Source organism: Choloepus didactylus, chromosome 2 (genome assembly GCF_015220235.1).
Source record: "Choloepus didactylus isolate mChoDid1 chromosome 2, mChoDid1.pri, whole genome shotgun sequence".
NCBI classification, from domain to species: domain Eukaryota; kingdom Metazoa; phylum Chordata; class Mammalia; order Pilosa; family Megalonychidae; genus Choloepus; species Choloepus didactylus.
In genome coordinates, this window is record NC_051308.1 from 10,565,166 (window position 1) to 10,585,436 (window position 20,271).

General features: G+C 42.9%; 1 protein-coding gene across 4 annotated transcripts in view; it reads left to right on the forward strand.

Moving 5' to 3' along the window:
• Positions 1–5,108, forward strand: part of SNX9 (sorting nexin 9) — a 140,188-nt gene extending 135,080 nt beyond the window's left edge. For 2 of the 4 annotated variants that reach the window (XM_037820482.1, XM_037820479.1), the window contains exons 17-18: positions 1,367–1,458; positions 1,762–2,679. In XM_037820482.1, coding sequence (XP_037676410.1) covers positions 1,367–1,458; positions 1,762–1,875 — 206 coding nt within the window. In that variant the 3' untranslated portion in view covers positions 1,876–2,679. Of the gene's footprint in view, positions 1–1,366; positions 1,459–1,761; positions 2,680–3,360 lie in introns of those variants that run through there. The other 2 variants (XM_037820495.1, XM_037820490.1) reach the window with 1 other exon arrangement.
• The last annotated feature ends 15,163 nt before the right edge of the window (positions 5,109–20,271 follow it).

Sequence of the window (20,271 nt, forward strand, 5' to 3'; positions counted from 1 at the left end):
TGTTAGTAGATAAGGGCAGCTAATTGATTTTTCCTGTTTGATGGATGGATGGAACTTGCGTGGGCAAAGAAGAGAGAGAAGGGTATTCTAGTTTGCACAAAAGCAAACAAAATGATGGTACAAAATTGTATCATTGGCCTAGGGGAGTAAAATACACTTGCAGTCTACAGGGGAGTAAGTATTGTGGATGGCCTTGAAAGCTGCGTGGAAAAGTGATGTGGGCATTGAAAAGATAGTGTGGATATTAAAATGTTTTGAGCAAAAGAAAACAGTTTTCAGGGGACAAGGGTTTGACAGTTCCATGGGACAAATTGGAGGGGACAGACACTAGAGAGCCTAATCAAAGACTGGCTTCTGTGTCTGAAACTTTGAGGATCTAAAGAGGATGTGGTATTGGGGAGAATAGTATGAAGCATATCTACAGGCACTTCCAAGAAATAACTTTCAAGTGTAGAGAATCAGTGGAAGAAAAAGAATATGTGAAAGATTTCCAGAGCTAAGGCAACGAATGGCAAAAATGGGGAAAGCTGATAGGAGATCTGGGTTTCGAAGGGTTTGACATGGGGAATGTAATTTTTGAACTTACGTTTGAGGTGATCCAGGTGGGACTATCCATTGCAATTGGCTTTCTAGAGAAACATCAGTGCGGAGGTCCTGTGGTGCGCTGACAAGGAGGGCCTTCTCTGGAGTTGAGCATGGGGCAGGTGGTGATACTGAGAGATTTTACTAAGGAAAATAAGGGATTAATGTATTCTGCAGAAATGAAGATGTTATACATCAGCATCAATACCTTTTGCATAATAAAAGGCTGAATTCTGGCAATCCTATTGCTAGTGATCAGGGACAGCAAAGCTACCTTTACTGAGAAAGGAGCAGAGGGCCCAAGCTGGGTCTTCCACTGTGTCTCATCCATCCACCCTTTCACAAGCACCCCAAGAAACCTGCCTAAGGTGGCGTTGTGCAAGAGGGAACAGTGGCACATGCCTGCTGGGTCAGAGCAAACAGCTTCAAGTTTTCTAACAGCAATCATCTTATAGAAAGTAAGACCAAATCTGTTTCCTCTTTGATCAATTCTGTTAGAACAAAAGCCCACATTTGGGTCAGTTATCTGTATTGGATTTCATAGTATTTAACATGCAAATCAATGACAGCCATCCATTTCCTGGAAAGTGTTGCTTTGCTGTCGTCTTTTGCAAATTGTTTTACTAGTGTCTTTGTAAAGTGATTTGCCAAGAACCTACGCTGCCCTGAAGCCACCAGAGTGAATGCTGGTAGATGATCAGTTGAAACCAAGCAGAGTAAACCATCAGTTGTGATCTGAAATCTTCGGAGGGAAAACTGATTTGTGTCTTGCTTTTGGTTGTAGCTGAGATGAATCATTTTCATAGTAACCGGATCTATGATTACAATAGCGTCATCCGCCTGTATCTAGAGCAGCAAGTGCAGTTTTACGAAACGGTAAGTCCATCATTCCTGTCCCCGTGCCTTTTGCACACTCATGAGGAAAGGAGCATTCTCGTAAGTTGATTTGTTTGTGTTTTTTAATCCTAGGAAACCAAAGGAGCTTAAATATTGAACAGGGCCTTTTTAATCTCTTTTAATTATGTCTACTCTTTCCTTTTTAAATAATGGTGAGTTTAAAAAATAATAGGTTTTCTTTTGAAGCCAGAGGGTATTGGATCCTTGTTTTGAGGTCCAAGAAGTCCTCATTGTGTGGCTCCTTTCCCCTCCTTCACAGCCTCTGTGTTCCTCTGTACACAGGGAGCGCTGCTGAATGAGATGAGGTCATCCTGCCATCGCTGTGGGCCTCGTCCTCTCAGCTGGGGAAGGGAGCCTGGCACCGCACAGCAAGCCAAAGGCAGGCTTTGTTCGTGAATAGGATTCTCACAGTGTACCAAAAGGAATTTCAAAAAGAAAACAAAAGAGAGAAAGAAAGACCTTAAATGTTTTCATTCAGAAAACAATAATGAAAACTTAAACTTTTAACCTTTGCATGGAATTCTGTTATCAAAGTGTACAGAAAATAAGGATCTGACAATATAAATGGAAACTTAGAAATCTGAAGATAAGTTCTCCAACTTTATAATTCAAGCTGGCTGGCTTGCTTCTTAATATATTCCCCAGTGTGTCCTGTGTCATCTCAGATATGTCGGGAGTAATGGTAGTTGAGCTCCAAACTCACATGCATAAGTCATCTTTGGACTGGACACTGAGGAAGACATCTCCATCAGCAAAATCTTGAAAGATAGCTGAGATGGATGTGTTTGCATATTTGTGAATTGTTTTTTGGAAACAAGCAAACTAGTTTGGGAGACTAGTTTACAGAAAGAATTCATTTAAGCAGAATTCTCCTTTACAGTATATGGTTCCTTTGCTCTTGAACTGCACGTTTTACATCGTATATTGCCTTTCATCATGTAGATTAGAACAGCAGATTGTTTTTGTTGATGTGAGAAGATAATTGAAGGATAACTTAAAATTCTGATGATGTTGGTTTGTTAAATAATTTTCAAGCCCAAGTGAGGTGTAATTATTAATAACATAATTTTTTTTAAAAACCATATATCTAGTCACTGTCTTTGTATCAGCATAAGTGACTGAGAAGATACTGTCAAATTTAGGTCTAACATAGTTTTATAGGACAGTCATCCTTAAATTATTAAAATTTGCCTATTTGTTCATGGAGTAAGCATTTATTGAGTACCTATTACATGGTGAGCACTATGCCAGGTATTTAGGATCCAAACATGAATAAGACACGGTCTGTGCCTTCTAGGAGCTGGTGGTCTCCTTGGGGGTGGCATAGGCACATAAATTTAATTACAGTACAGCAGGTACTGATACAGTATATGGTAAAAGAGCAGGAGTGAGCCGGGAGGCGTGACCTCCAGTCCAGCTGAGTCTTAGGAGTTCAGAGGGACCCAAAAAGGGAAGGGAAATCAGGGCGAGCAGGAAGACCCCACCAGCCCAACTTCACTTGAGGAAAAGCAAATAGTCTAGTAATGCTGCTTACAGTAGCAAGGCAGAGAGGCTGGAGAAAGGCTTGGATACAGAGGCAGGAGCCGTGCTGTGGGGTACGCTGGAGAGCAGGGACTTCATCCAACAGCAGCGGGGGGCTGGGCCGACGCAAGAAGAGGAGAGAAGCCACGACCAGGGCTGTGATGGGCTGTCCTGCCGTCCCCCTCAGAGAGGACCTGATGGAAGCAGAGCAGTGGGGTGGAAGGGGAGGGCTGGTTCTCGGTACGTTTTTTTTTTTAAATATCTGGATTTTTTGTAATGTTTAACTCAGAAGAGGTGTAAATAATAGAAAACGATGAAGTCATAATAGAAGCAATATCTCAAAATTGTTTCTTTCTCCAGATTGCGGAAAAGCTGAGGCAGGCCCTCAGCCGCTTTCCAGTTATGTAGAACAGAACGGCACATGAAGAAAACTCCTAAGTGCTTCTTTTCTGACTTGGGGCAATGCAATTTAAAATTGTCGGGATTTTTTTTTTTGCTCTGTATAATGCAAAAAAAAAAAAAAAGAAAGGGAAAAAGGAAACCAAAAATAGAGTTGCAAAAAATTTTATGTTTATTAACCAGCCCAAATGCATCAGTTATTTAGGATGGTCTTCTTTTGTTCATTGCTACATCCAATATTTAAAGCAATGGAAAGTGTCTCTATTTTTATTGGAAAGTACTTCAAGTTATCAGAATTTTGAATGGAAAATTAGGGGTTTGCCCCCCCACTGGTATTTTACATAGAATCTTAATTTATAAGTCCCCCACAATCTTCCAGTTCTTCCCCAATGTCAGATAATTACTAATTGCTTTCTTAAAAATATGAAATCTGCCAGAATAAAAATTATATATGTTTGTATATTTTTATAACTTCAGTCCTTTGGGGATTCCTGTCTATTTAGGAAGCTCTGCACACCTTTCACTTAAATGTTTATGACACAAGGGCTCATTTTCAGGAGGTAGGAGGCACAGGGGGCCCTGGGAGCTGTCACACCCTTCTGCCGCCCAGTGATCAGATTGTCCACAGTCCCCTTCCTGGCTCCGCTTCCTACCCTCTATCCTCAGGGTCATTTTTGATGCGTTCCTACATGAGGACCAGTGTTCTCTCTCTTTGCACTTCCTCCTTAATCATGGCTAAGGCATGTTTTGTGTAGAAAGTAGTCAGAAGAGTTAGAGGACTTTTTAAGAAACTGCTATCCGTTGGCTTCTGTGGATACGGCAGCCTTAACTGATATCTGTGCTAGCAAGCGCTGCTGGGGCATAGCACTCCTCATGGTTTCTTGCCCCATTCCCTTGTTTTTATTCTTAAGCTGTTCCATCTGACAGATGAGAAATGCTGGTGATAACATGATCTGCCACTTGGTTTGGCTGTGGACTAGCAGGCCAGCTGGTGTTATCTGAAAAGACGGAAAACACATTGTAGGCAGTAAATCTGTCCCCTCCCCACTAAGTGGAATAGTTGGGGACTGGTTTCCAGATCTTGGACAAGGGTGGCAACCTGGAAAATGTGCAGTAATCCCAGGGCTTTTATGTTTAGGAAAAAGGACAGTGTGATGTTTTTCCTGACTATATCCTAAACTTCAGACAAACCTGTTCTGATTACCAGTACTTTAGTTAATGCCATAAAGCAAAACAGAATCTTGACACACCATCAGCTTTAAACCTAAACACTTGCATATCCACAGAATATCTTATCCTAGCAGACAAATGGTTCATCTGCCAGAGTTGCCTTACTACATTATCTCCGCTGCTTTCACTTTTCTGACCCAATAATTATATTATAGAAAATGGAAAGTCTAGGCCAACCTAAGTAAAATGAAACCAAAAAATAAATAGATGAGGAAATCAAATGAACATGAATACGAGAACATCTTGTTCTTTAATATCACGGGTTTTTGATAATGTTTTATAAGTAATTTTCCCCACTTGATTTTTTCTTTATAAAATCCCATAAAACAGTGTTTAAAATACAGCCATTTAATGTATGTACAGATTGTACAGAATATGTATAAATATTTTACACATGTAAGAGCATGTAGAAGCCAACATATAAATAAATTGTTAAAAAAAAACTGTACAGTAAATTCTCAAAGCACTTTTTCAAAACATTTTTGGTGTTTTTGTGTGATTTGGTTTTTTCTTTTCTTGTGTTTTGTTGTTATGCTACTGAAAATAGCCCAGGTAATGAATTTTTCCCCAAAATTTACTTCTCCTGAAATGAATTAATAATTTTAATTCCCTAAGTCTGTGTCATCGATCCTGGAAGCACATCATAATCACCTGCGCAGCTGTAAGAATCAAACACCGATGCCCAGAGTCGACCTCCCAGGTATGCTGATTTAATTGGTATGAGGAGAATTTACAGGGCTGTAAGAAAAGGAAAGACATGGAACACCGAAAACAGTGGCAGCTGACTGTGAGCCCACAAAAGTAAAGGGAATTTAAAAGAATAAATAAAAGGTAATCCACTGGATGTTGGTACTTGGAAGAGTCTCCTTCAAGTGTCAGAAATTTAATGACATAAATTGTTTTTTTTTCCTCTATGGGTTCAAACACACCACTTGGTTCTTTCATGAGCATATGTTAATGGTTTGATTTTTCATTATTTGTATCAACCTTCAAACATCACAGGAGAGGTATAATTATCAGATAAAATGTAACTTCTACAGATCTTGGCAATGTAAAAATAATAGATAAATATTTGGAGAGGAGAGGAAAAGGCACTGTGGCTCCTGCCCTGTTGCGCTGCCCTACAGAGGGGGTGCCTGGCCTGAGGCTGGGGAAGGCTGGGAGGGGGGATGGTGGTGGTGCATCATTAACTCCAGAGAGAATCCACTGACTGAGGTGGAAATGTGTTGCTTTCAAACCAGAGTTGTGCTGTTCTTTGGGGATGTGATTATGACTGATCTTTATTATAAAATTATATTTTTCTGACTTTTTTGTAATGAGCTTACATTATAATTTTTAAAAATTTTAAAGCAATTGAAAAGATTTAGTTCTGATCCAGGTGGATTCAGGGAGACTCTTTTCCTCAATCGCCCTTCTTAATCTCAAAGCGATCAGCGAGCACTAATTGACTCCCACAACTGTTAGTCGGGATGGAGGTTGCCAGCTCTCTCTTCTATAATAACCATTGCCACTGTTTTCATAAATGGGGAAATTAAGGCTCAGGAGGGCCAGCTCCTCTGCTCTGAGCCTCATGAGCACCTTGTAAAATACGAGCTTCAGCACGTATTTACTGATTTCCTTTGCCTTGTTTAACACTCATCCTTCACAAACTGATGAGCCTATTAAATAATCAGAGAGTTCTGAGAGCTTTCTACTTCCTTAAAGTAGACGTCAGTTAGTCTACAGGAAAGGATGCCAGTCCTCCAAGACGCTAGAAGGTTATTCCTGGCTCTTTGGCATGGAGTTGCCATGGCCTTGCCAGATACATTCTCATCAGTATAGTCTGTCAGGGAAGTCCAAGTCAGCAAAGAGGTTCTTTGAGCTTATTGTCTGAATGCTAAATTCAGTATCATGTGATGTACTTGGCTGGCAAGTTCACCAAAGCACCTGGCAGATCCCAAGAGTGAGGACCAGGGCCTCCTTAACCCTTAGTCCTGGCGTCAGGGAGAGGTGAGGGATCGCAGAGGGCTCCCACCCCAACTCTCATTTCTGGAGCGAGCTGTCATGTCCACCCAGTTTTCATTCCTTGTTTGCCTAATTGAGATTATTTTTAAAATTGATTCTGTTCTCTGATCAGCATCCAGTACATTTTTGGCAGTCGGATTTGAATAACAGTTTCCCATTTTGTTTCTTAGCCAGCAGTGACTCTTGAGTGAAGAGGGTAAAGGTGGTCAGTAATTTACATTTACCTAGAATCACACATAGGATGCAATAGAGGTTATCACATTCCCTGTCCCTTCATAATACAGATCATGAAAACAGTCTCAGGCTAAATTCAGTTCTCTCCTTCATTTAATACCTGTTAGCTATTAAGATTACTGATTCATCTGGGTTTCAAGGAGATGCCACCTCCTAGCCCACAAAGGACCTATAGGGGCCGCAAGGGAGAAGGGCATGGGGTGGGGAAAGCATGGTGGAAACAAAGAACTGAAGTCAGGCCAGCCTGCAGGAAGACCTGTCCCCCACGTTAACAATTACCATCTTTCTCCTGAGAGTAACCAGTGATACGGTTGGATTTGTATTTGAAGTAGACCTCTCTGGCTTCAGGAAGGAGAATGGATCATAGAGGGCAAGTTTGGATGCAGAGAGACCAGTTAAGGAGCTATTGTAATGATTTAGGCCTGAGATGATAGGTGAGGATGGCAGCATGGAGACAGAGCAGAGCAGATGGATTAGACAAATATTTATATGGTAGAACTGGTAAAGCTTGAAGATACATGGGAAGCAGGACAAGAGAAAATATAGAGGATGACACCCAGGTTTCTGGCTAATGCACTGGATGGTGGCACCACTCAGCAAGTCAGAGTATACAGGAGGGCAACTAGGATTGAGAATGAACACATTTTTAGTGGCTGCATAATTGCACAATGCTTTTTTGTATCTTTGAGAACCTGTATTTTAAGGTAGGTTGGCAGAGTCATAACCAGACAGTTGTGAACAATGGGATAAGCGCAGGTGTGAGCAATGGCATGTTGAGCAGGCCCATGGACTCAGTAGCCTGCCAGGGATCCAGTGCCACTGGAAATAGCTCGGTCCCTGGATTCCCAGGCCCAGCCTAGGTGCTTCTCTCCTATGCTATGCCTATTTCACTTTTAAAAATACTGTCTGGTCTTAATTCCACCATGATGGTGGTATACTGGTGCTTGTTGATGTAGTCAGAAGCAACTAAAGAAAAAAAATTTTTTAATGTCTAAATATCCAGCTGTTGGAAATTGGTATACAGACTGATAGGCACTCATAACATAGAAAGTGCTCATCAAGTATTGCATAGGAAGAAAAGCAGAATACAAAACTACTTGTATTCACATGGGAGGTGCCACCACTGGCCAGATTTGGGACACATTTGAGGATACAAAGATTATGACTATAAAAGATCGTGATACATCAAATAAATCAAAATCCATGCATCTGTAAGATACTCAAAAAAGAAAAAAAAAATCACCTGCCCCCATTGTAGATGACTGTTACACCTGAGAAGTAGTAAGTAAAGAGAAAGAATTAAGCATTGTCCTACCTTTTATGAGGAACATCAGTTCATCTTAGTCAGTGAGGGAAAGCTCTTTGTTATAGAAGAATGTTAGATAATTTATGTAGAAGAAATGACAGAACACTTGCAACCACCAATGGAATAAATGGATTCAAGCAGGAATCATTAATGAATGCTAAACAATTAGGTAGATGGTTTCCCATCTGGGACCATATGTTTTCAGATTATTGCTAAGTGCAAAGGGGAAAAACAACAACATACTTGTACAATGGAGAGCTTTTGTTAGTCTCTGTGACTCCAAGAGTGGTAATGTGCTACTGTGCAATTTGAATGTAATGATTAAACTGAGCATCACTAATAATGGCACATGCTGGCTAGAGCCTTCCTGTGTGCCCTCTGAAGTACACACTTACCCATGTGTCATCAAAATTGTGCACGTGAGTCCCCAGAGACACCCCAGTAGATTACGTGATACCAAACATATTGGTCCCTGCCCGCATTCTGTGACAGCAGCTCCACCAGCTCCTGAGATAAGCTCATCACCTCTGATGTGACGGCAACCCCTTGCCTCGCCTCGGGTCTCTTGGAACCAGAAGGCTGAGAACTGGCCGCAGCCACAGCTCACAGTGTAACGGGGCTTATGCTGCGCCCCCTGGTGGCAGTGATCCTTCCCCGTGGAGAGCTGTCCCCCGCAGAGCCTGGAGTTGCAGGGGCAGGAAACACGCTGGGAGCAATGTTAGGGAGGGCCAAACCATCATTACTTTGGACCACAAAGTGGAAGACAAGAAAGACCAGGTGCAGTGCCCCAAGCTCGCCCAGTAGGCGGATTTCCCCTTAGTGCAAGTCTTTCAGGACTCCCAGGACTGGGGAGCAGGAGTAGTCCATTCTTTCTCGCATCCACACACTGCACCACATCTGAACAGAAGCTGAGTTCACTGTAGTCAGCACTCATCCTTCAGCATTGATTCTTTTGTCGGGGCTAGACTTGAATTAAATTGGCATATGATGGTTTCTGCCACTCCTGCTCCTTTAGGTTATTAAGGGGGACACTGTCCCTACCATACCCCACCTCCCAGGATATGGTATTGTGTATTTACTAGTTTGGGCAGAGTGAGGGGGGAGATCAGAGGCTTCTACCTGGAATTCCACATTGTGACAGCTCTTACTCCACAGACCAAGGAATCCTTGAGAGAGTTCTGCCAACTACCAAGTGTGACCTTTCCAGTGATACATTGTGGGAACTGAGGAACTGACTACTGGTCTCTTCATTTATAATCTAGACCCTACACACCCACACACACACACGTGCCCCAAAAGGGGATCCTTGATGATGCTCTAAGTCCTTTGGTATCAGTGTCACCTTTGACCCTGTGTCCAAGAAGCCTTAAAATGTTTGGGTATTTAACTTTTCCCCAGTTTGAATTTACTCAAGTGTTATGGGTTGAATTGAGTCCCCCAAAAAGATGTGTTCAAGCCTTAACCCCTGGTACGTAAGACTTTGACCACATATGAAAAAGGGTCTTTGTATTCAAGTTAAGATGAGGTCATACTGGATTTGGGTGGTCCCTAATCCAATATGACTAGTGTCCTTAGAGAAGAGACAGGGGAGAAGGCCTTATGGAGCTGGAGGCAGAGACTGGAGTGAGGCAGCTGCAAGCTGTGGAAAGCCAAGCATAGCTGTTCACCACAGAAGCTGGAAGAGGCCAGGAAGGATCCTCCCCTACAGACTTCAGAGGGAACATGGCTTTGCTGAAACCTTCATTTCAGACTTCTAGCCTCCAGAACTGTGAGATGGTAAGTTTCTGTTGTTTGAAGGCACCCAGTTTGTGGGACTTTGTGACAGCGGCCCTGGGAGACTAAGGACCAGTGCTGTGGGTCCCTCAGGAGGACTGGAGGAAGCATGACCACATTGGCTTCCTGGGGTCCTCAAGGGCCCTCTATTCTGAGATGCTCACATCCCCTTCAGTCGCTGAGCTCCAGGCCTGAAAAACGGCTCAGGTCCAAGGGCCTCCTTGCCCTCCTGATAATTCATCCTTGTTCTTTTGATTGATTGGATCAAACAGTACCCTTTGTGTTAGTTTTCTTTTGCTGTGTAACAAATTGCTACAAATCTAGCAGCTTAAAACAACACCCATTTGTGATCTCACAGTTCCCATGGATCAGAAGTCCCTCATGGTTCTAACTAGGGCCTCCACTTGTTCTCAGAAGGCTGGGGACAAGGAGTCAGCAGGGACTGATCTCATCTGAGGTCTGGGGTCCTCTTCCAAGCTCACTGTTTGTTGGTAGAATTTGGTTCCTCACAGCTGTAGCACTGAAGTGTCCATTTTCCTAGTGGCTTTTATCCAAGGACTGCTCTCAACCACCCGGAGGCCACGTTCAAGTCCTTGCCATGTGGCTCCCTGAATTCACAGTCTGTAGCATAGCTGTTTGCTTCCCCGAAGCCAGCAGGGGCATCTCTCACTTCTAATGCCTCCAGCTTCTTTTATAGCCTCGTTTTATCAGGTCAGACCCACCCAGGAGCTCCTTTTTGATTAACTCAAAGTCAGTTGATTAGGGACCTTAGCTACATCTGCAAAATTCCTTCAGTCACATAAGGTAACATAATCACAAGAGTGATGTCCATCCTATCACAGTCCCACCTGCACGCAAGGGTAGGGGGTTATAAGGGCATGTACTCGAGGTGGGGGAATCTTGAAGCCTATTTTAGGATTCTACCTACCACTCCCTTATTGGCAGCTTAACCACCTTGCCCCCCAAAACACTAAGTTCTGTTAACCGTCTTCCTAGCTCACTGCAGAGTAGGCCCCCAACTGCCATTCCAACTTGCCTCTTATGATAATAATTACCAGCACCTTGCTTCTGATGGTTAAGAACCCACTTTACCCTTAACATTTGGGGATCCAGGGATCCTATTGCCACTATGGGACCAAGTTCCATAACAGTATCTCCTACCTTTGGCCCTGGCCAACAGAGGACAGTGACTATTGAATTTCTCAGTGCTGGAATCTTCACCCACACATACTCTATTGCTTGAATAAACAAACTGCCCTGTCCCCTGGGCCTCCCGTGGAACATAGTTGGCTGGTGGGATTTCTCACCTTACGTAGTGTGTCCTCTCTTGCCTGCTCACATCACTGAGCCTTTCGATCCCCTTTCCTACCATCTGCCATGGTAGTTCTGGTATTTCTATTTCAATTAGTGTGTGCCAACACTTTCTCCAAGCTTCCAGGAGCCTCCCAGTGCATATCAGCACCAGCTTCCAGGTCCTGTACCATGAAAGAGTGCACCACATCGACAAACTCTTTCTTATCCAGCTTTATACTCTTACCTTTTTGTATCACGGTTCTCCAGAGAAACAGAACCATCAGGATATATATATCCAAGTTCCACAGAAAAATACAGGCTGGAAATTCCAGTAAGGGTGGTATTGAGTCAGTGGAGGGTGTCGTCTTGATCCCTCAATGTCCTGACCTCCAACTTATTGGATGAGGCCCACCCACCTTATGGAGGGTAATGTCTTTTACATCAAGTCCACTGGTTGTAGATACTAATCCCATCTATGAAATACCTCCAAATGTGACAGCCAGGTCAGTGTCCAACCAGACAGCTGGACACCTAACCCAGCCAAGTTGACACAAAATTCACCATCACACCTTTGATGCAGCACCCTCACGATTCAGTCTCAGATATATACTTTCTAGGCTCCTGTGTGTTGTGCCCTTTCAAGGCACAATTCCTTTCTCCCTTGGCAGACCTACACTGCCTCAGCCAGGCTATATTGAGATTCAACTCTAGTTACTGGTGTGGCCAGGAGGGGAGGGAAGGATGCATCCTGTGGGGGCGTGTCTTCTCATGTAAGGCATCTTCAAGCAATGGAGTGGGGAAGGAGATGCGTGCTAGACTTAAACAGAGAAGAGGGACCACTTCTACAGGCCTGAAGGGTTCATTTGAATGAACTCTACCAAATGTATTCGGAAGGGTAAGAGGCCCCGAATAGCCAAAACAAAGTATACAGTTATGCTTTGTATAATTTCAATCTTTTTACATTTACTGAGACCTGTTTTGTGACCCAACATGTCTGCCCCGGAGAATGATCCATGAGCACTTGAAAAGAATGTATATCCTGCTGTGTTGGGGTGCATCGTTCTGTATGTGTTTGTTAGGTCTAGTTCATTAATCAAATTATTCAAGTTCTCTGTCTCCTTATTGACTCGCTGTCTAGATGTTCTATCTATTAATGTGAGTGGTGTATTGAAGTCTCCAACTATTATTATAGATAACATCTATTTCTCCCTTCAATTGTTTTGCTAGTGTTTGTCTCATGTACTTTGGGGTACCCTTGTTAGGTACCTATATATTTGTGATTGTTATTTCTTCTTATTGGATTGCCCCTTTTATTAATATATAATGTCTTTGTGTCTTATAACAGCTTTGCATTTAGAGACTGTTGTGTCTGATATTAGCATAGCTACTGCATCTTTTTGTTTGTTTGTTATAATGTTTACATGGTATATCTTTTTCCAGCCTTTCACTTTCGACCTGTTTGTATCCTTGGGCCTAAGGTGAGTCTCTTGTAAATAGCATATAAATGGATCATATTTATTTACCCATTCTGCCAGTTTGTGTCTTTTGATTGGGGAGTTTAATCCATTAACATTCAGTGTTATTACTCTAATGGCAAATACTTACTTCAACCATTTTATCCTTTGGCTTTTATATGTCATATCTTATTTTTGTCTCTCTTTATGCCCTTTTGGTTACCTTTACAGATACTCTTCATTTTCACAGCCTCTTCCAAACGCCTCTCTCCTGTCCTTTCCTTTCGGCCTGCAGGACTCCCTTTAGTATTTCTTGTAGAACAGATCTCTTGTTAACAAACTCTCTCATCTTCAGCTTATCTGTGAATATCTTAAAACTCTGCCCCCATTTTTGAAGGACAGCGTTGCAGGATAGAGAATTCTTGGCTGGCAGTTTTTCTCTTTTAGTATCTTGAATATATCATACCACTGCCATTTCACCTCCATGTTTCTGAGAGAAATTGGGGCTTAGTCTTATCAGGCATCCCATGTACTTAATGAATTGTTTTTTTCTTGCTGCTTTCAGAATTCTCAAACTTTGGCATTGGGCATTCTGATTAGTATGTGTCTCAGAGTAGGTCTATTAGGATTTATATGGTCTGGAGTAGATTGCACTTCTTGGACATGGATATCAATGCTTTTCATGAGAGTTGGAAGTTCTGGGCTATTTCCTCAAATATTCCTTCCACCCTTTTTCTTTCCTCTTCTCCTGTGATACCCATGACATGAATGTTTGTGATCTATATGCTGTAATTCGGTTCCCCAAGACCCTGCTCAATTTTTCCCATTCTTTTCTCTCTCTGTCCTTTTGTCTGTTGTAATGTGGATGCTGTCTTCTAGCTCACTGATCCTTTCTTCTGCCTCTTCAAATCTACTGTTGTGTACCTCTAGTGTATTTTTATTTTCATCTATTTTGCCTTTCATTCCCATAAGATCTATTATTTTTCTTTGCATGCTGTTAAATTCTTCTTTGTGCTCACCTAGTGTCTTCTTAATATCCTTTATCTCTTTAGCCATCTCCTTGAATTGATTTGAGAGATTTGTTTGAACATCTTTGATTAGTTGTTACGGATTCTGTATCTCCTCTGACTTTTTGATTTGCTCCTTTGGGCTATATCTTCCTGTTTCTTTATATGGCTTGTTATTTTTTGATGATGTCTTGGCAACAGATTATCTTGGAGAGTTTACTCTGAAGCTTGGATTCTCTCTCTTCTCAAATCTTTTGTTGTTGATTGGGTTTTGTTAATGTTCTTCTTGACATTTGGTTCATCAGTATTATCCCACCAGGGCTGGGCCAGTGACCCATGAAAGGGGTACACACCAGTTCCACAGGGTCCTGGGGAGAGGGTCAGTTAAAAATGCCTAAGGCTAGGCCTCCCTATAATTGTGCCTAAGAGCCTCCTCCCGAATGCCTCTTTGTTGCTCAGATGTGGCCCTCTCTCTCTAGCTAAGCCAATTTGAAAGGTGAAATCACTGCCCTCCCCCTTACGTGGGATCAGACACCCAGGGGAGTGAATCTCCCTGGTAACATGGAATATGACTCCCGGGGAGGAATGTAGACCTGGCATCATGGGACGGAGAACATCTTCTTGACCAAAAGGGGGATGTGAAAGGAAATGAAATAAGCTTCAGTAGCAGAGAGATTCCAAAAGGAGCCGAGAGGTCACTCTGGTGGGCACTCTTACGCACACTTTAGACAACCCTTTTTAGGTTCTAAAGAATTGGGGTAGCTGGTGGTGGATACCTGAAACTATCAAACTACAACCCAGAACCCATGAATCTCGAAGACAGTTGTATAAAAATGTAGCTTATGAGGGGTGACAATGGGATTGGGAAAACCATAAGGACCACACTCCACTTTGTCTAGTTTATGGATGGATGAGTAGAAAAATAGGGGAAGGAAACAAACAAACAAACATACAAAGGTACCCAGTGTTCTTTTTTACTTCAATTGCTCTTTTTCACTTTAATTATTATTCTTATTATTTTTGTGTGTGTGCTAATGAAGGTGTCAGGGATTGATTTAGGTGATGAATGTACAACTATGTAATGGTACTGTGAACAATCAAATGTACGATTTGTTTTGTATGACTGCGTGGTATGTGAATATATCTCAATAAAATGAAGATTAAAAAAAAAAAATGCCTAAAAGCCTTTAATTCCACTCCCCAAGGGTGCACCTTCTGGGCCTGCCCAGCACGTGGCCCTCTTCACCCAAATGCCTTTTAGATACCTTCCTGGAGGTGTGCTTTTTTCGTCTGCCAGCAGGTGGTGCTTGCTGGCAACCTATTCGTCTCAGCCCTCAAAAGGCAGACTATTGTTAGCTACCAGTTCCAGACAATGAGGTAGCGATGTGGGGTTGGGCAGGTTGAGACTGCTAATCCTGGCAGTCCAAATTTGCCAGCCAAAAGCTGGAACCATGCTAGACCATGTCCTGCCCTGTTACTGGGAGAATAGGCCTCCACTGCCCTTTCAGTCTGCTGCTGCCCACCCACCAGGTATCAGACACCCTGAAGCTTTCTGTCCTGAGAGTAGGGGGTGGACACCTGGAGCTGGGGCTGAGGGGTTTACTCACAATCTCTCACCACAGCTTCTCCATCTGTTCGTCCTGCACTTTCCTGGGTATTGCACCGTACCCCACTCCACCCCATCTCCAGAGGTCCAGAACCATTGCTCATTGCTCCATACAGTTTTTGCCTGTTCCATAGTAGTTTTTCTGGGAGAGAGGGGAGCCCAGCCTCTCCCTTTCAGCCATCTTGGGTCTTCTCTGTGCCGGTTTGGATTTATTATGTCCCCCAAAATGCCATGTTCTTTAATGCAATCTTGTGGGGGCAGATGTATTAGTGTTGATTAGGTTGGAATCTTTGGATTAGGTTGTTATCATGGAGATGTGACCCGCCCAACTGTGGGTAATACCTTTGATTAGATTATTTCCATGAAGGTGTGGCCCCACCCATTCAGTCTGGGTCTTGATTAGTTTACTGGAGTCCTGTAAGTGCTCAGACAGAAGTCGCTCAGTGCTGCAGCTTAGAGAGACATTTTGGAGATAGGCGTTGAAAGCAGACGCTTTGGAGACACTAGCCCGGAGTTTGCCCCAAGAAGTTAAAGCTAGAGATACTCTGGGGAATGTCATTTTGAAACACAACCTGGAAGCAAGCAGACACCAGCCACGTGCCTTCCCAGCTAACAGAGGTTTTCTGGACGCCAATGGCCTTTCTCCAGTGAAGGTATACTCATGTTTATGCCTTGGTTTGGACATTTTTATGGCTGTAGAACTGTAAAGTTGTAATTTAATAAATTCCCTTTATAAAAGCCAATCCATTTTTGGTATTTTGCATAATGATAGCATTTAGCAAACTGGAACACTCTCCCACCATATCTTTTTGATGAAATCCAATTTATTTTTTTCTTTTATTGCTCTTACTTTCAGTGTCATATCTTAGAAATCAGTACCTAATATGGGTTCTGAAGATTTTCTCCTGTGTCTTCTTCTAAAAGTTTTATAATTTTAGCTCTTATATTTAAGGTGTTGATCCAATCTTTGTCAATCTTTGTATATGGTTTGAGGTAGTGGTCCAACTTCATTCTTTTTTTTTTTTTTTTTTTTTTTTTTGCATGTGGTTATCTAGTTTTCCCAGCCCCATTTGCTAAAGAGACCATTCTTTCCCCATTGAGGGGGCTTGACACCTGTCCTAGTTTGCTAATGCTGCAGAATGCAAAACACCAGAGATGGATAGGCTTTTATAAAATGGGGGTTTATTTAGCTACACAGTTACAGTCTCAAGGCCATAAAGTATCCAAGGCAACACATCAGCAACCAGGCACCTTCACCAGAGGATGGCCAATGGCGTCTGGAAAACCTCTGTTAGCTGGGAAGGCAGCTGGCGTCTGCTCCAAAGCTCCAGCCTCAAAACGGCTTTCTCCCAGGACGTTCCTCTCTAGCAAGCTTGCTCCTCTGCAAAACATCACTCCCAGCTGCACTCCGTTTCCTCTCTTTGAGTCAGCTCATTTATATAGCTCCACTGATCAAGGCCCACCCCGAATGGGCGGGGCCACGCCTCCATGGGAACATCTCATCAGAATCATCTCCCACAGCTGGATGGGGCACATTCCAAGCAAATCCAACCAGCACCAAAAACGTCTGTCCCACAAGACCACAAAGATAATGGCATTTGGGGGACACAATACATTCAAACCAGCACATTCCACCCCCTGGACCCCAAAATGACATTATCTTTCCAAATACAAAATACATTCGTTCCATCACAATATCACAAAAACTTAAATCATTTCAGTAACAAAAGTTACGTATAAAATCCCATCAAAATCAATTTAGACATGGTCAGTCCTAAGGCACAATCTTTCCTTAGCTGTGGATTTGTGAACTTAGAACAAGTCATGTGCTCCCAAGATACAAAGGAGAGACATTCATGGGATAAACATTTCCATTGCCATAAGGAGAAACAGTAAGGAAAACGGTTATCAGGAGCAAAACAGTTCCTAAAACCCGCAGGACAAACTCTATTAGATTTCAAAGTCTGAGAGTCATTAACAGAACAACGTTGCATCCTTGGGGCTTGAGAGAACGGGAGTCTAACGCTTCCTAAGTGCCTTTGTGGCAGCCCTTTCCTCTCCAAACACTTGGGTGAGTGCTCCAACATATCCACACATTGGGGAGACCACCTTCTCGGCCCCGCCCTCCTCAAACATCGGGGCAGCTCCCGGATTCCCTTCCATCTCCGGGGCACACGCTCAACCCCTTCAGAACAGTGTGGTGGCAGCCAGGCTCTCCCCAATTCCCTGGAAATGTGCTCCACCCTCTTTGGGACCTGAGGTGGCAAAACTCTTCCAGAGCATCGAGGCGGAAAGCCCGCCCTCGACCTCCAGGGCAACTCACCCTTTCCATGCGTGTGGGCTGCTCCGCTCTCCCAGCCCCAAACCTCTTGACTCCAGACCTCAACCTCCATGGCTCTGTCTTTGAAGAAATTTTTCCTTCAATTTGTTCCTTGTCTGTCTCCTCCAGTCCAGACTGGCAATGGCTCTGTCTATAAAGATCTCGCAAAAATTCTGTTGGCTTTGCGTGAAGCACACAGGGATCAAAGCCATCAGACAATAGGACTTTCCACAAATCCTTTCTGGATAATTCCATCTCCAATCTTGGCTTGTACTGAAATGGCGGCTGGGTTCCATGTTTGGTTACATCCTCATGTTGGGCTGTAGCTTCTGGGATTCCACCCCCTGGAAGCTCATAATTTTCCAAGCCATCAGCTTCTGGTTTCTTTGAACCCAAGAGTTCAGTTCTAAGTTTATCTCTCTCCACTCGCATTTTACTATAAGCTGCAAGGAGAAGCCAGGATACATCCTCCACACGTAGTCTGGAGATCTCCTCAGCTAAATATTCCAGGTTATTGCTTTCAAATTCTTCCTTCCGTCTGACACCAGGACTCAATTTTGCCAAATTCTCTGCCACTTTAAAACAAGGATCACCTTTCTTCCAGTTCACAACATGTTCATCGTTTCTGTTCAAGACCTCATCAGAAGTATAGAGTCCATATTTCCACAAACAGTCTCTTCAAAGCAGTTTTGGCCTTTTCTATCAAGCTCCTCACAATTCTTCCAGAATCTTCCCCTTATCCATTTGAAAAGCCTTTCCAACATGTTTGGTATTTGCAGACTCAGCAGCAAAAGCACCCCACTCCTCTGGTACCAAAATCTGTCCTACTTTGCTAATGCTGCAGAATGCAAAACACCAGAGATGGATAGGCTTTTATAAAACGGGGGTTTATTTAGCTACACAGTTACAGTCTCAAGGCCATAAAGTGTCCAAGGCAACACATCAGCAATTGGGTACCTTCACCGGAGGATGGCCAATGGCGTCCAGAAAACCTCTGTTAGCTGGGAAGGCAGCCGGCGTCTGCTCCAAAGCTCCGGCTTCAAAACGGCTTTCTCCCAGGACGTTCCTCTCTAGCAAGCTTGCTCCTCTTCAAAACATCACTCCCAGCTGCACTCCGTTTCCTCTCTTTGAGTCAGCTTATTTATATAGCTCCACTGATCAAGGCCCACCCCGAATGGGCGGGGCCACGCCTCCATGGGAACATCTCATCAGAATCATCTCCCACAGCTGGGTGGGGCACATTCCAAGCAAATCCAACCAGCACCAAAAACGTCTGTCCCACAAGACCACAAAGATAATGGCATTTGGGGGACACAATACATTCAAACTGGCACAACACCCTTGTCAAAATCAATTGGTCCTAGATGTATAGGTTTATTTCTGTACAGTCAGTTCTATTTCATTTGTCTGTCTGTCTGTCTGTCTGTCCTTGGCCAGTACCATGCTGTTTTGATTACTATAGCTTGGTAGTATGTTTTGAAATTGGGAAGCATGGGTCTTCCCACTTTGTTCTTCTTTTTCAAGGTGGTTTTGGCTATTCAGAGCCCTTTGCCATTTTTAGAGGTAATTTTGCTAGGAGCTTCTTCTAACTTGATTCTAAAATGGGAATTCTTAACCCATGGTACTACAGGGGGCTGGAGAGGTGGTCGATGAACTGCATGACATTGTAGGCAAATCATTCATATGCATGTATATCATTTTTTTCTCCTGGGAAGAAGAGTTTGTACTTTTTGTCAGATTCTTAAAAGTTTTGATTGACTCAAATAAGATTAAGAGGTACTGCTTTTAAAGACAAGGTCTAATTCCATACCTAACCAGACTTTCATGTCTCATTTCCCCAACCACATCCTGTTCTTTTCCATCTTGTTCCTCTTTCTTACAACACATAAACTGAAGGAATGCAGTGAAGAGGGAGAGATGAATAATTTCCCGAATGGGTGGCGTATACATATGTATCATTTGTTTGTTTTTACATTGCAAGTCAATTTCCGCTTAGTCCTCAAAGGTTCAGGCTGGTTCTCCATGTCTGCTGTCTCCATAAAACACAGTTTAATCTGTTCTGTCATTCTGAAGAACACCCACAGGCTCTTTATGCTCAGAACTACTGTGGATAAGATCAGAGACTTCCTCTCACCCTTTGGCCACAGGAGGGGAAAAACGGAAAGTAGTTAAGCCTTGAGGAGAAAGTCCTTCTTCTGAATATGTGTTTCATTTCAAAACTCACTGCCCTGTTTGGCTTGGTATGGAGTTTTAGATTTTGAATGAAGGGTTTTGGAAAGAAGGGGGAAAGTTGTGGCAAAGAGGAAGATATATATATATATATATATATATATATATATATATATACACACACACACACACACACACACACACACACACACACACACACACACACACACATATATATATACACACACATACTTAGACACATCCAATCTACTTTGTGAAGAATCTTGGCACTGAAAAGCAGAGAAAGCTTATTTAACTAATGATGAGCAAATCCTTCTGGATGTAAAGAGAGAGAAAAATATCCGACTGTCTAGTCAATATTATTGTCTAAATAAATATGTGTAGACTAACGATGGTCTGCTGGGCCTCGCTGAGCCAGGAAGCAAGTTGTGCTTTAAAACAGCTGCTGTTACTGA